The following is a 15,922-nucleotide window of genomic DNA, read 5'->3' as shown; positions in this document are numbered from 1 at the left end:
AAATGAAATATTGTTTTTGTTATAAGTAGAAAAACATATACATGTCATCTGCCTTGCTTTATTAAATTATGAATATCTAAAACTCAAGAGCAGAATCTTCCATTTATTTTTTATAAAGTCAAGAACACTAAATAAAACCAAAAAATTAGTAAGACCATATTTCTTGAGACGTTACTTTGGTTTATATTTGTAAAGAACATATTGGAATTGGCTCAGAGTCAAGAGAAAAAAATGGGTTTCTCTTCTAAATAACTTTCTGTATTTAAAAGAAAGTATTGACCTGTCATACAGTGATGTACAATTTTATTTAAGTAACCAAAACAATGGAAATTTAAATTACCTTAAAGGAACTAGAAAGAAAATTGACTATATATCTAAAATCAAAGCTAATAAGGTATGACAGATGATAACAATTAAGACATTTTGAAACATAATAGGATCAAATTTTAAAAAATCAAGGCTTCCTAAGGATACTCACATTTAATAACACCCCAATGGGATGTCTTCCACATATAGTATTATGGTATTTCTTCAAGTAATTGCTAAAAGATACAGGGTCTAATTGTTCTATAATACTCATACCCTAAAAAAAAAGAAGAAGAGAAAAAAAAGAATGAAAGAAAAAGAAAATAAGACAATTTATTATTTCCTAATTATATTTTAAAACTGTTACTTAGAGCTAACAATCATAATTTTTCAATTAAGGAGAAGTAAAGAAAATACATTAAACATTAAACTCTGTGAAATATCAAATTCATTCATCCAAGATAATCTCATTATAGTCAACTCTCAGTAATATACATACTTTATTAAGTATGTATATTAAACATACTGAAACATTTAATCTCCAGTTTTCTCTGACCTCCTGGTATGTTTCTACACCACCTTCCCCAGTTGTCACTCAGCTCACAAATCCTCAAACATTTCATGATTTTATGTTTTTCATATATAATATTTACACAAGTAAACATGTTGTGAAAATTTTCACACAAAATCTAAAATTAAATTTGATATATGGCTGTTTTTCCAATGTCCATTATACTTCTCATACCACTGGTATAAATAATCAAGAGCTGATTATAATTTATCTTTTTCCATAACATATACTTAAACATCAACAGTGTGTAAGGCATTTTGAATTATCAGTATTTAGGTATGTGATAAAAAGAGTCCACGAACTAAGAAAATAGTTAATGTATTTTAATCAATTTAAAGCTCATAAAAGACTGATAAAAGCTTAAGCAAAATGGGTCTTTAAAAATAAGTGGAAAAAATAAAAGTTCTTTATCTCTTAAACTAGAATGCTTTGCTTTCAAGATTTTAATTGAGAATCAAAATTTTTAGACTACTATTGAAACAATAACTATCATTTGGACACTTGTTTATACTTAATTCTGTATTCTGCAAATGCATTCAAAATAATGTGCTCAAAATACATCAATACAGAGCAACTTTAACTCATCTGAATCAAGCAAATAAATCAATGATTCTAACTCATCCATTCACCAACTACCTTACCTTGTTTTCTTATTCAGGTGAAATACTTTACATTTGTGTTTAATAAACTGGCTTAATATCCTCTGGGAAAAATGTAAATGGTGGTTTAACTCAGGAATTAACTGATACATTTTTGTGTTTTTTTAATTATATTTCAACATGTTTTAACAAGCACAGTGTAAAATCACCTAGAGTAATCAGATGAACACTCAACTGAAAAATGATAGCCATCAGTAGGTAGCACAGTACAAATATTGCAATGGCGGTATGTAAATCAAATTTTAATTTTATAAAGAATCTTTCTTCAGAATATCCAAGTCTTTCATAAACATTATCATATTTTTCTACAAATATATCTGAAAGATAAGCGTATGTGTGTATAGTCAACTTTCAATTGCTTGCACATCAATTAGCCACTCTCAGATTTATCCACAACCAGTGTTTAAGGCTAAGTTGGTTTTCCCCTGTCAACTAGGAGGCTTACAGGTCACCATTCTCCACTGACATTTGGTGCAAACCGAGTGAAATATGAACTAATTTAAAAGTTAAACCTAAGATAAACAATTAGTATTATAATTCTGGTACGTGGAAAATCACTCATATTTCTAAACCAAGTAGTAATGCAGAGATGGGGTTACAAATCTCTTCCATAAATATGCATAATCAAGGTAGAACTCCCTAAAGATGAAGAAACTAAGGCATAAAAAAGGTTAAAAGCTTGTCTCAAATTTCTAATCCTAGGCTATTGGATTTCTAATCCTAGGCTTCTCATTGACTTACTCTGCTTCATATAGAATAACAAGAGACATACCAACAATTCTTTAATACTCTCACATAGGTACAATTGGTATACATATTATAAAAGAACTTTCAATGCTCCTGGGTGAAGTCTAGGACAGCTTACCTTAAATAGAATTCCACTTGTTAATAAATCATGTAACACTGAAGTTCAAATGTATATTTTAATACTAAAATCTCAAAGCACATTGTGAACAAACATCACATTTATATATATTAACATGAGTAATTCAAAGAGAAGAAAACTAATGATCACATTTGTAGAAGAGAAAGAATTAAAAGTAACTGGCCAAGAAATTTCACACAGAAAATATAGAATTATAAATGTAGAGAAGTGTAAATAAATAAAGTGTTAAAAATGAAGATATAATGGTTAAATTACAACACAGAAAGTAAAAAATTCAGGTGATGGAAGTTAAGGTATTACATTTAAAATTTTAATTTCCTGAAGTGTGCTATGTACCTACCAGGGCAAGAATCAATTCCATTATACTCAATTCTCTGACAAATATGACAGTTAAGAGGTATGCCTTTTTGGGACTTCCCTGGTGGTGCAGTGGTTAAGAATCCGCCTGCTAATGCAGGGGACACAGGTTCGAGCCCTGGTCTGGGAAGATCCCACATGCCGCGGAGCAACTAAGCCCGTGTGCCACAACTACTGAGCCTGCACTCTAGAGCCCGCGAGACACAACTACTGAGCCCACGTGCCACAACTACTGAAGCCCACGCACCTAAAGCCCGTGCTCCTCAACAAGAGAAACCACTGCAATGAGAAGCCCGCGCACCACAACAAAGACCCAATGCAGCCAAAAGTAAAAAAAAAAATTTATATAAAAAAAAAGAGATGCCTTTTTATAAAGGAGGGATAGAGAGAAAAATTAAGGCACTTCTCATGAGTGAACCTCTCCAAGTGGAAAATTCATGACGTTTGCAAACAACAGCAAAAATGATTAGTAAAACTGCAAACTGGGACACCCATTAACTAACACAGAACACTGACAAATAAGCGCTTTTGTATATATTTATGTTTTGATGCAAACAATTTTGAAATTACTATTACCAAAATTCCAAGAAGATAAAAATGCTAGTTTGATACTACTGCACAAATTGCAAAAAGATGAAAAACAAAAATGCTTCCCAAATACGCCTAAAGAACTTTTTGATTTCTTAACATACTGGAAGATATGATCAGTAAATCTAAAGTCCAGGTGATAGAAAGCTTGCCTAGGGCCTGGTATATTGAGAGTTTGTTCATATGAACTTAATCTAATATGAAGCAGTGAAGTGGGTCACTACCCATTCAGCTCTAAGATACAAACAGACATTATAAACACCAAGAGCCTATCCATCATAGTACGGGTTTCTGAGGAATTTTAACAGTTTCAGCAAGAAATTCTCAGACTGAAAGCTAACTCCCTACCTTGAGGGGAAGAAGGGCGGAGGGAATCTGTCATTGTGCTGACTCTCTCCAAGTGAGTGAAAGCTTGTATTGTCAAATCCTAAATGGTAATCCCAAACCTAATAGGCAGTTTTAACTGCCTATTTAACAGAGCTGCAAATTCAAGACTCGACAACAAAGGTCTTCCCTTTTTAAAAGTTTATCTATATATAACAAATTATTTAATTTAAATTTTATTTAATTTTAAATACTATCACCTAGATGTAATCTAAAGTAACACACACAAAAGAGTAGCAAAACATTTTTAGAAGTCTTTGAGAAATAAGAACTAGAATCATGTCTATCAATTATTAACAGATAATTAAAACCATATTATCAAATCATTAGGACTGTGGCCTTATTTTTTTAAAATAAGGATACACATTTATGTTGAAGAGATGGGTACACATTTAGGAAGATGAGGTAGGAAAAGGAAATATTCTATTTTCTTTAAGAGGTATCAAGATAAAATCTTCATTAGAAAGAAATTTTATGGAAAAAAGAAATCACCCTAAATATAGCAGTGCTAAGAACCAGTGTACTAATAAATAGCTACCTTAAAGATGATGCTGTAAAACCGACTAAAGACTACTAAAGAAACTAAACTACTGGCCTAAGTTCAAGAGAAAGAAGTACGAGTGGACAAACATGAACAATTTCACTTTCGGAAGCGTAAAAGGAAAAGAAGTTGAAGTTCAAAGTAAACAAAGTGACTACTAGTAAATTTGGAAGGAAAAGAAGTTACAAAGCTGACTACAATGACATTTTCAGATTCTCTCTGCCAAATCATAAATAGTATGCCAATAGCCATAAGGAAACACTGGTCTATATCAAAAGTAGTACGGAAAAAATAACCTGTGGTCATGTAATATATATAAAATATGTATAAATGTGGCTAATGTTTCCAGTATGTGATCTAAAAGGTTCACAAAAATCAACATCTTAAAATATGTTCTGCTTTGGTCACTATAATTACTGAAATTGCAAAGTACTAATTTCCAAAAAACATGGTCAGTAGTCAGTAATATTCTAAGACTTTCAGAATCTATATCTCTTATAACTAGTTATTTTCTCCCAAATACAACATTTGGAAGATTGTTTGTTTTCCAATTCATTCTTCCTTCCTTATGCGTTTTCTTCACATAATTAACTTCCAAGATATTCAAATGCTGGACATAAAATTTTTGCCAAAAAAAAAAAAAAAGAATTAGCAGTTTTTCTTTTGGAAACTAAAAACTTTCAATTATTTTCTAGCATTTTAATAACTATATTTAATAAGACTTTTCTGATAACAAAAAAGGGACCAAAACTTAATTAACATAATAATATTTAAAAATTACATCTAAAATTTTATACTTAAAAATAATCTTTTCACTCTATCAAACTTTCCAAACGTATAATTACAATTCAGAATTGCTAACATTTTTGCAATACTTGTACAGAGAAGCATCCTACTATATTTTGCTCTGAAAAGATTGTATATAGCAACTAAGATATTAATTCTGAAATGAAAGAAATTATTTACAACATAAAATGACACTTGTGAAAAGCAATATACAGTGGGATATTCACCATTTGGTTATATAAACCAATTAAGAAAACACATTGTATAAGAGTCTGCCTAATAGTGAGTGTACATATACTCATACATGTATAAAACCATATATACATGAGTATATGTACAGACCTAACCATGCTTATTATTTTAATCCATTTATTCTAACTCCCAGAATGGACTTATAACTTGAATTAATAGCATGCTAATAAAAGAACAGACCATTTTAGACCCCTTTAAAAATTCTATATATTATAAAAAAATTCTATATATAAATAGAAATGTTTCAATAAACGGACCACAAAAATCAAGTTCAAGTCAAATGTTACATCAAATACTAAATTCAAGCATATTAATATAAAGCAAATACTCAATAATTCACTGATTTACAAATTTGCAAAATTAAATGTTGCTTGATTAAAGTTTACAAATGATTTAAAGAGCTGAGTAGAAAACAAAGGGAAAGAAGATGAATAGGAAATTTTCTTCTACTTCAACAGATCAGGGGCCATAATAGGCTAGCTCAAACTCACCTACGAAGCTATTCTGGAATAAAGTTGTTGGGACTCTCTCCATATTACTGAAAGTGGATATCCAGGGGTGGGTATGGGCAGGTCTATTTTGAAAAAGTTCCACAAGTGATTTCAGTTGTAAAGATGGGGTTGAGGATTACTATAGTAGACAACCTTATCTCTGCCCTGGCTTTGATTACCATCTACATGTTGAGAATGCCCAAACTTACTCCAGACCTCTTCTCTGAGCTCCAAACCAATATAGTCAATCCATTAGCAAAGCCCTGTTGAATACAAGAACTCAAATCTATGAACTTCTTTCTATCTCCACTACTACCACCCCAGTCCAAATTACTATCTTCTCTCCCCTAAACTCCTGCCAATGCCCACTGTTACTATCCCTGACCCTCTTGTAGAATCTATTCTCTACACAACCGCCAGACCGACTTTTAAAATAATTATTTCATTACTACATCATTTCACTTCCCACTGTATTCACATAAATTTCTTACCCTGGACTATAAAGCCTACATTATCTGATCCCTGCCCACCTCTCTTACCAGAGCTGTGTCACTCTAACCCCTATCTACTATATTCCTACAACCCTGACCTTTTTCCCATTCTTCTAACACACTAGCCTCTTTCCCATCATAAAGTTTTTGCAATGGCAGTTCTGTCTAGAATGCTCTTCCCTCTAATCTTCACTTGGTTTGCTCCTTCTTATTTATATCTCAATTTAATATTCCTTCTCAGGAAGTCCTTCTCCAATCATTCAATCTAAAGCAGCCTAGAATTATATACTGTTTAAAAACCCTTTTAATATTTTCTGCATAGCACACATCACTATTAGAAACTAACTTATATACAATATCCTTAACTTAAAAAAAAAAAAATGTATCTCCTCCCGTTAGAATAAAATGTCCGTGAGAGCAAGTTGGCTTGTTTACTGCCATATCTCCACCAGTGCCTAGAACTGTAAATGCACTCAAAAATAACTGGTGAGGGCTTCCCTGGTGGCGCAGTGGTTGAGAGTCCGCCTGCCGATGCAGGGGACACGGGTTCGTGCCCCGGTCTGGGAAGATCCCACGTGCCGCGGAGCAGCTGGGCCCGTGAGCCATGGCCGCTGAGCCTGCGCGTCCGGAGCCTGCGCTCTGCAACGGGAGAGGCCACAACAGTAAGAGGCCCGCGTACCGAAAAAAAAAAAAAAAAAAAAAAAAAAAACTGGTGAAAAGAAAATCCAAATGCCTACTTGGTTGACATCTCCACTTGGATGCCTTAAAAGCAATAGCAAATATAACATATCCTAATACAATTTATGATCACCCTACCTCGTAAAAAATCTAGTCCTATCTTCTTGTGCTTCCGACTTAAGAGAACAGAACCAAGACTTAACCAGCAGCATAAGCCAGATATTTAGGAAACATCCTTTTTTACTTTTTTAATTTTTATAAATTGTTAAAGGTTACATTCCATTTACAATTATTACAAAATACTGGCTTTACTCCCCATGTTGTATGATACATCCTTGTAGCCTGTCTTACACTCAATAGTTTGTACCTCCCACTCCCTCAACTCCATGTTGCCCCTTCCCCCCTCCCCACTGGTAACCACTAGTTTGTTCTCTAAATCTGTGAGTCTGCTTCTTTTTTGTTATATTCACTAGTTTGTTGTAGTTTTTAGAAGGAATTATCCTTGATACTTCCTTCCCCTCCAAGTTCAATTGATCTCCAAGTTCTATCATCAATTTGTCTCTAAAATATACTGGATACATCCACTCTGTCCCTCTCTTCCACCATCACCAACCCATCCACTGTCTAAATTACCATGTCTCACTTGGATTATCAAACTAGTCTACTCATTTCTCCTCTGGCATCCCTCCAACCCATTTGCTGCACTGCAACTATACGATCTATTCACATACAATCTGATTTTATCACTTTCCTATTAGATATCCTTTAAACAGCCTGTTCTAGATTCTCTAGCCTAATTTCTCACTACTCTCCCATCCACTCATCCATTAATTTAACAAATACATATACTGAGTACCACAAACAGGCTGATACAAAATGGACAAAGATCCTGATCTCACGAAGCTTATAATCTAATAGGGCAAGTTTTCATCAACAAATCAACAAATAATAAGTCACACAGTAATAAGTACTAAGAAGAAAAATAAAGCAGAGTAAGGTCACAGAATAACTGTTCAACACAGGGGCATAATGGAAAATTGTGGGCACATTTCTGGGTTGTGCCAATAACTAGAAGATACTGTCAGGGGATTTGGTAGATGGAATCCAGGGATGCTGACTGTCCTGCAATACAGGACAGTCCCACACAGAAAGAACTGTTCTCATCCTATAACACTTTCACATGTCCATGTATGCGAAAAACCTGCTTATAATTATCTACACTCTAACGCCATTTTACATACAAACACAAAGAAGTTTTGCATGATTTTAATATACAATAGATTTCCCAGGAACAAACTATCATATAAAGTGAGGGAAGACTGTACTTTGTTTAGTTTACAGTTTTGCTAAGAAATGTTCACCATTTTGGAAAATCAAGTCACCCACCAACGTAACTTGGTAAACGTAAGACAAATATAAACAACTGTTTGTATGTGGCTGTTATATTAAAGATACTATGTGTAAGCATCTAACGACTTCATTGTCTCTTTTAGTACAGTTGGTGCCTGAGCATTTACATTATTAAATATATATTAATATATTATAAATTACTTTCCTTTTATTTCTTTCTCAGAGTACACTTAGGGTATTCATTTAACTCAATTATGTATATAGGAAGATTATAGTCACCAATTCATTCATTTGAAAAGTATTTGTTGAGCACCTACTTATGTTCCAATTGCTATTCTAAGCACTTGGATACATTAGTGAACAAAACAAATATCCTTATGTAATAAATAAGTAAAATATTCGGTTTCTTAGAAGAAAAAGTGGAACTCGGTAAGGTGGACTGGGAATGCTGAAAGGGTGGAGTGTAAGATGTCAAATTAAATACGGTGGTCAGGGCTTCCCTGGTGGCGTAGTGGTTGAGAGTCCGCCTGACGATTCAGGGGACATGGGTTCGTGCCCCGGTCTGGGAAGATCCCACATGCCGCGGAGCGGCTGGGCCCGTGAGCCATGGCCGCTGAGCCTGCGCATCCGGAGCCTGTGCTCCGCAACAGGAGAGGCCACAACAGTGAGAGGCCCGCGTACAGCAAAAAAAAAAAAAAATACGGTGGTCAGTAGGCCTCATTGGGAAGGTGAAAATGGAGCAAAGCCATAAAGTAAGTGAGACAGTCCAGTGCAAAGAGGGCAAAAGCCCTAAGCTAGGCACACATATGGCATTATCAAGAAATAGTAAGGAGACCAGTGTTTCCACACTGCCTCATAAATATCTTATATCTCTATATTGTAACAGCTTCTTTCTAAATCTGTTCGATGATTAGACTGTAAGATCTATTAAGTGGGAGATCATGTTTTCTCTTCTTAGTATCTTCAATACTTCACATAGTACCAGACACACAGTGGATACTCATTAACCATTTGCTATATGAAGAAAATAAATGATATAGAACCAGAAAGTTTTCTGAGGCAACTAAGAACTAAACCTCAGAAAAGTAAGATTAGAATAATAGCCAGAAAAGAATTAACTGACTGAAATGGCAACATAATAAAGCCAAAAAAAAAAAAAAGTCAGTGAATTAAAATCCAAACAAAATTCCAAAGGTAAAAGCATTAGGCCATAATTGGATTTAAAGTAACAGAATAAATTTAAATATGATAAAATCTCCTAAGTAACTATTTTGTATGATAAAATCTCCTAAGTAACTGCATTCACTCCATTTGACTTTTAATAAAATAATACTACTCAATATAATCTACTTATAGTTTCAGATCCAGATTCCTTAGTAAAATGTTTTATCTACTTTAGACTAAATATTTTTATACTAAAACATATACATAAAGCTTTTCACACACTGATAAAGTTGACTTTAACAGATTACAGACTTAAAGGCTGGTGGAGTTTAAAGACAATTTAGAGACCAAGCCTCTCCAAGTCTCTCATCTTAGAGATGACAAATTGAAGACTAGAAAATTGAAACGATCTATTGAAGGTCAGAGAGAATTAGTGATATATCTGCTAGATTCAACTCCTGGACTAGTTAAGAATACAATAATGCTTTAAAATTCTAATTTAAAACAAATTAAAATTCCATTTAAGAAAAACCCAAATGGCCAAAAAATATAACTAAATAATAAAATAAACTTAGAATTTGCTATGGTTGTTTCTGCTTAACAGTAAGTAATGGAATTAGTATCCCATTGTCCCTAAAACTAAGACATTCCCCAAATAGTATCTAAAAATCTGTATCTAATTATTCAAGGTGTAATTAATCAAATAAAATTAAGATGAAGGAAATTTCTACTAATAGAACAGGGATTATTTTTATAATCAATATCACATGACTACAAAATATATATTGCACATTTAGTTAAAGATAGGGAAAGAATTATTAGCCCATTGTATATTTTAACATATTAAGTCTTGAATCACTAATCTGAAATTAAAGAAAAAATCTTAGAGCAGTAAAACCCCACACCTGAAGGACTTACCATTTTATCTAGATGTTCAATGGATCTATAAATCTCCCCCTGGGATTCATCATAGTAACTGTAACGGAACCTTTGACCTTGAAACAAATATCATGTACAAAATAAAATAGGGAAAAATTAGAAGCTAAAAAGAAAGCAAGCGCTTACCAAATAATTTCAGTTCTCATGGAAGGCAAAGCACAGCTTAAGCCTCTGAGAGAATCATTCCCAAGAGCCCTTGTACATAAAAATAAAAGGCATATTTGGGAAGGTAATAAAGAAATGATATATCACCAGTGTTTCATGATGTTAAAAACTATTTCAAACTGTAAAACCTTAAAGTCACGAGCAATACAAAAGACTATGGAAACAAACAGTTTAAAAGTTAGAAGCATTGTTAAACATATTATATCGGTCTATAATGGAAAGTAAACGCCAAGAATATGATTCAAGAAAATTTGGCTTAAGGAAACTATCTCAATTTAACAAATCAATGAAAGCTTAGCTTTTGTTGTACAAATGCAAAGATTTAATCTCTACTACAGAAAAGAAAGAAAAAAAGTAGGTCAGAGATATATGTGGCTTGTATAATTTTTATGACCTAGATTTTAAAAATTTATCTCATTTTTGCAAAATTTTCTACTTGGAAAAGGATCAATACAAGTGCCTTTAAGTAGGATACACAGAAGTATAAATATAACAAATAGTCCTACTCTGACAATAAAATCTCAACAAAGGTACAAGCACAGGACATTCAATGTTTAGCTATTCTCCAAAGAACAGAGAGGGTAAAATGGAAGAAGTTTAAAAAGAAGGTAGAAAACAAAAGGCTCAGGAAATAAAATTTGCTTCCTACTATAGTCAAAGAAAAGCCAAAAGTTAAACATATTCATAATTAATTACATATTATTATTCAACTGATTATGTTGTATTTCAGATATATCTAAACCTATTTTTCAGCAATGCCTTTATTTCCAAGAACTCATTACTTCTATATTCTTTATTTTTAAAGATTCACCAAAACGCAATTTTGAAGGTATCAGAGTACACTAATCATACACACACATACTATGCATCTTGTGCTTCAATTTTACAGCGAAGTTCACATATCCAATTATTATCCTCCCATCTGAGGAGGCGGGTTTCTTTGGCTGGATAATTATGATTTTTAAGTTTTCTGTTTATCTCACTAAAAAAATCACCTTATAAATAATGAGACATGTAAAATTATAACACCCTTTTGATGTCCTTTTTTAGAGAAACTACACATCACAGTTCTTAACATTTCATTAACTTGTTGATGCTAATCATCTCCGATAGTCACCTTTCTACAATATACCATATTTCCTTAACTTTCACATATTAACTTTTCACATACATTAACATGCACAGCTACTCAATGTGGCAGTTCTTATTTCCCTGCACCCCCTGCCCAGCGCCACTATTAAATAAATATTTCATCTTAAAATTCATGATATCCTATAATCAAGCAATAGGGTTCTGAGACAATTACCTGCATTCTGAATATAACAACCTTTTCTGGTAAACACTGGAGATTACTGCATGTTGCTATAACTATCAGATTCATTACAGTCCTTGCACTAAAAAAAATTCTTAAACAGTGACAATTCTATCACTGAGTACCCCTATATTAAATAATTCATCAGACATTTCTTACAAAATTTAGAGTTAAGTATAGCTTTGTTTTTCTTTAAAGAATATATGTACTTCCTCCTAGCTAACAACAGGAACTATATAATTCACCCTATTTTTCCTATTCGTCAGCTGGCTGCCAGAAGATTCAAAGCCAAATATAATGTCTGTCATAATAACTTAGTGATTCAATTCATTGGTACTAAATTTCTACTTCTGTTTCAAAGTTCTTTTGATGAAGCTGCCCCAAATCTTCTGTGAAATGAATAAACAATTAAAAGAATAATCTTAGACAAGAAAATTCTAACTCACTGTCACTGTAATAAGAGTAATATCCTTGGATGAAATCAAGATGAATATTCTTTGAACCCGAGCTGCTTCAGGTTTATACTAACACATTCTCTTTTTCTTGCTTCTGGTGCTGTCAGTTTTAGTTGTCAATAATCCCTGTGACTGGGACATAATTGTCTTATCTCAAGACTGCTACTCTCAGGTGCAAAGAAAAATGCATGTACTTTGTGACATTTACTATTCGAAAGTCCTTTCTATTTATTTCCAAGTTCAGAGCCGCTGTTTCAAACGCTGAAGTTGGTCAAACCTGCCTTAATCATAAGTCAGAAGTGTAACTATATTTTAAAACTCGGTCTTGTTCATATGGACCATTTTCAATGTAACTTTCACTTAAAAACTACTTCTGAAGTAAGAGAGAAGTACACAGAATGTTTAAAGTAAGTTAAAATACTAAATCAACATGTGATTTAATAAGAATGAAAATATACACAGAAAATCAATGAGCAAATGTTTAATATTTTGCTATCTACTTTTTGCTACTCTTTAGTAGCCACCTCCCATTTAGTAGCTGAAGAACTGAGTAGAAATATTTGATAAGTGTTAAAGGATTTATCAGTTAAGAAGCTAAATTTACACTACTAAGCTACTACACTGAAAAAAGTATCCTACTTATGATAGCTCAAATTGTCTTACGATCATTGTTTTTAATTATACAAACATTTCAAAATTACTTTTCAAAATTACTACATTCTGGTCAATATACTTAAAGAAAGCATCTAATTTGAAGTAAATAGTTGCCATCATCCTAGCCTAAATGTATATACACACATATGTATGAATATATGTGTGTGCACATGAGTACACACACATACAAGTTCAGTTAAATACTACTTGGAATTTGAGTTCAAAAGATTTTTTTGTTTCTAATTATTAAAAAAAAAAGTTTGTCAAAATTTTATTTAACAATAAAAAAAGACAATCCTAGTGCAATACACTGATCATAAATGCAATTTTAAGTATTTATTGTTCATTTAAAATATATTATGATTTCATGTACCTCATGAGTTTTGTTTTACAATATTTCTAACGTTCAGTTAAGTTTATGCATCTAAACTGAACAAATATAGTTGCCTATGTGCCTGGAGAACTGGACTTGTGAACTTTTATATTAAGTATGAATAAAGCATATCACATAGTAAGAGAAAATTACTTACCTGAAACTTATCCTTTCAGAAGGTACACTGGGAAAATGGATTCTTTGAGCCCCTGTTTCAACTCCAAGTATGAGCTTTCTAGCTTTAAGAGCCATTGACACTGCCCCTAGGGGCAGCACAAGCTTTGGAACTCCCCTAGTGAGTATGTCAGTAGTTTCTTCAGGTGCCTTCCCTCAGTTCTTTTCAAATTCAAAAGATGAGAGGAAAAATAACCCAAGAAAAAAATCCTGTAAAGCAGAAACCTTACTCTTTGAGGGAAGGAGGGTAGCTCATTTGTGAATCCATTCCAGAGCACGCTTTCTGAGAAAAAGAAATACAGGTAAGTAATTTTCCCATCTCCAAAGGTGACTGGTGATTAATGAGTGGATTCACAGAGTGTGGAGAATAAGCTCCAGGGATGTCTGTTTAACACACAACAATCAACTAATGAGGACAAACATAACAATGAATGGTACAAGAACCAACACTACTTTTGAATTACCTCAAAACAAAAAGTAAAAAAAATATTAAATACCTCAACATTAAGCTATACACTAGATTGCAGAAACAAACATGAGCTTGGAAAGTTGTTCAATAAAGCCCCCAAAAGATCAGTCAGTAAGACAGACTACCAGACTTATGTCCAGTAAAAACTGTACTGTTATACATTTACTTAATCACTTTATGTTTATATGTTAAAACGTTTTCAAATATTTGAGTTAAACCTCACAACAACCTATGAGATAGACTATTAAACCACAGTACACTAAGGATCTAAACTGGGGACACTCATAATTGACGTCACTACCAAAGAAAAAATGTACTTCACAAAGAAAATATTATCTAAGTATCTCAAATGAGGTAATCATTTTCATAAGCAAAATACTATAGTCCTTTCATTCTGAAGTCTTAGTTATAATGTAAAATTATTGGCTTTATCTCAAACTTGTAAAAGATTAAAACCCTAAATATGTGAAATCAGTATGTACCAGTATTTGAGAAGACAAATGTGAAAGCCTGAATAAGATATATTTCAGGTATTAGCTAGCTTACACTCAAACCAATTTAAATATTTAGAAAATAGTAATACCCTCAGACCCAATAGACTAACAACAGAAAGGAAGAAGAGTATGCATGAATAATCACGTGTTAATATATATTAAACTAGAATTCTGAATAAAGATATAAATTTCATAAACATTGAAGGAGAATGCCAATTTTAATAAGTGGCACATATTTATAAAAAAGAAATTACGTAAACCTAGACAAATATAAGTTTATAGATAAAAATCCAAAACTGCTGAAGTGACTGTAGTGTAAACTCTATTCATATTTTAACAAAATAATATAATTTATCATTAACATCTACCAAATAAATTTACTGAAACTGATTTGAACTTAAAACTACCATTTAAAAAGAAAATTAAATAGAAGCATGAACCCACTTTTAAAGAATCAATTTCTGTTAGGTCCAGTTTCATTCAGAAACTTCTTAGAAGTTAACTGAAAGTTATGTTAATGAAAGTTGTCAGTAATCTAAATTTGGAAGTATAAAGTTCAGGGTGATCAGGAAAACACAAATATTAACAGTATATACGGAAAAGAGCAAAAATGAAACTCAGGAAAATAGAATAAAAATTCTACTAACTAGAAAAACTAAAATAGGCCCAGACAAAATCCTCTTACACGGAGCCATCCTCTAGGATGTGGAACTTGGTAAGTACACAAAGTATGGGGACAATATTACTTCACCATGGTAAAAGTCAAATACTAGCAGCAAGTGTATCCCACTCTTCCTGGTTGTAGTAGGAAAGGTGAAAAGAGGTGGGATCATTAAAACATTACCAGGGAAACATCATCCTATTGGACTCCCTAATGATCAAATAAAACGCAGGAATTGAAATGCAGGGGGTTGGCAGGGTGATTCAAGTGAGGGGATAGAAAGACAGGGCACAATAGAATCTAGGTTCCCAACTCTCCCTTTGCTTCTCTCACCCAAAAAGAAAAATTGAGAGTATTTTAATCTTTCTATTTTTTCTCTAATATCTCTTTCAAGTCTAAATAAGAGCTAAATGGTATCTGAAAGATGAACATCTTTAAAGTAAAATACCCTTAAAAAAAAAGTCATTCTTATAATGGACATTGGCTAACAAATAAGGTTGACAAAGGCAAAATCCTTCCAGTTACACACATATAGGTCTCCTAACTGTCTCTATCATCAAGTTTCTCATTTTATTTTCCACAGAAGCTGGACATTATATTATATAAAGAGAAATGACCACTGGAGATAAAAGATGTCGTCACTGCCAGTACTCTATTGTTCAACAAAAACAAAAAAATTCCACTGTATATATGTGAGTAATTGATCAACTGTACCATAATCA

At 32.7% G+C, this 15,922-nt stretch overlaps 1 protein-coding gene across 7 annotated transcripts in view; it reads right to left on the bottom strand.

Annotated features, from left to right (window-relative positions):
• MEMO1 (mediator of cell motility 1) overlaps positions 1 to 15,922 on the bottom strand; it is a 141,968-nt gene that overhangs the window by 14,921 nt on the left and 111,125 nt on the right. For 6 of the 7 annotated variants that reach the window (XM_033838764.2, XM_073791461.1, XM_033838766.2 and 3 more), the window contains 2 exons: positions 10,423 to 10,499; positions 479 to 583 (listed from right to left, as the gene is read on the bottom strand). In XM_033838764.2, the coding sequence (XP_033694655.1) occupies positions 479 to 583; positions 10,423 to 10,499 (182 nt within the window). Of the gene's footprint in view, positions 1 to 478; positions 584 to 10,422; positions 10,500 to 13,559; positions 13,860 to 15,922 lie in introns of those variants that run through there. The other variant, XR_012325757.1, reaches the window with a different exon arrangement.

Source organism: Tursiops truncatus, chromosome 14, assembly GCF_011762595.2.
Source record: "Tursiops truncatus isolate mTurTru1 chromosome 14, mTurTru1.mat.Y, whole genome shotgun sequence".
Classification (NCBI taxonomy): Eukaryota; Metazoa; Chordata; class Mammalia; order Artiodactyla; family Delphinidae; genus Tursiops; species Tursiops truncatus.
The sequence above is the reverse complement of the archived record's forward strand: the minus strand, read 5'-3'. Positions and strand labels throughout refer to the sequence as shown.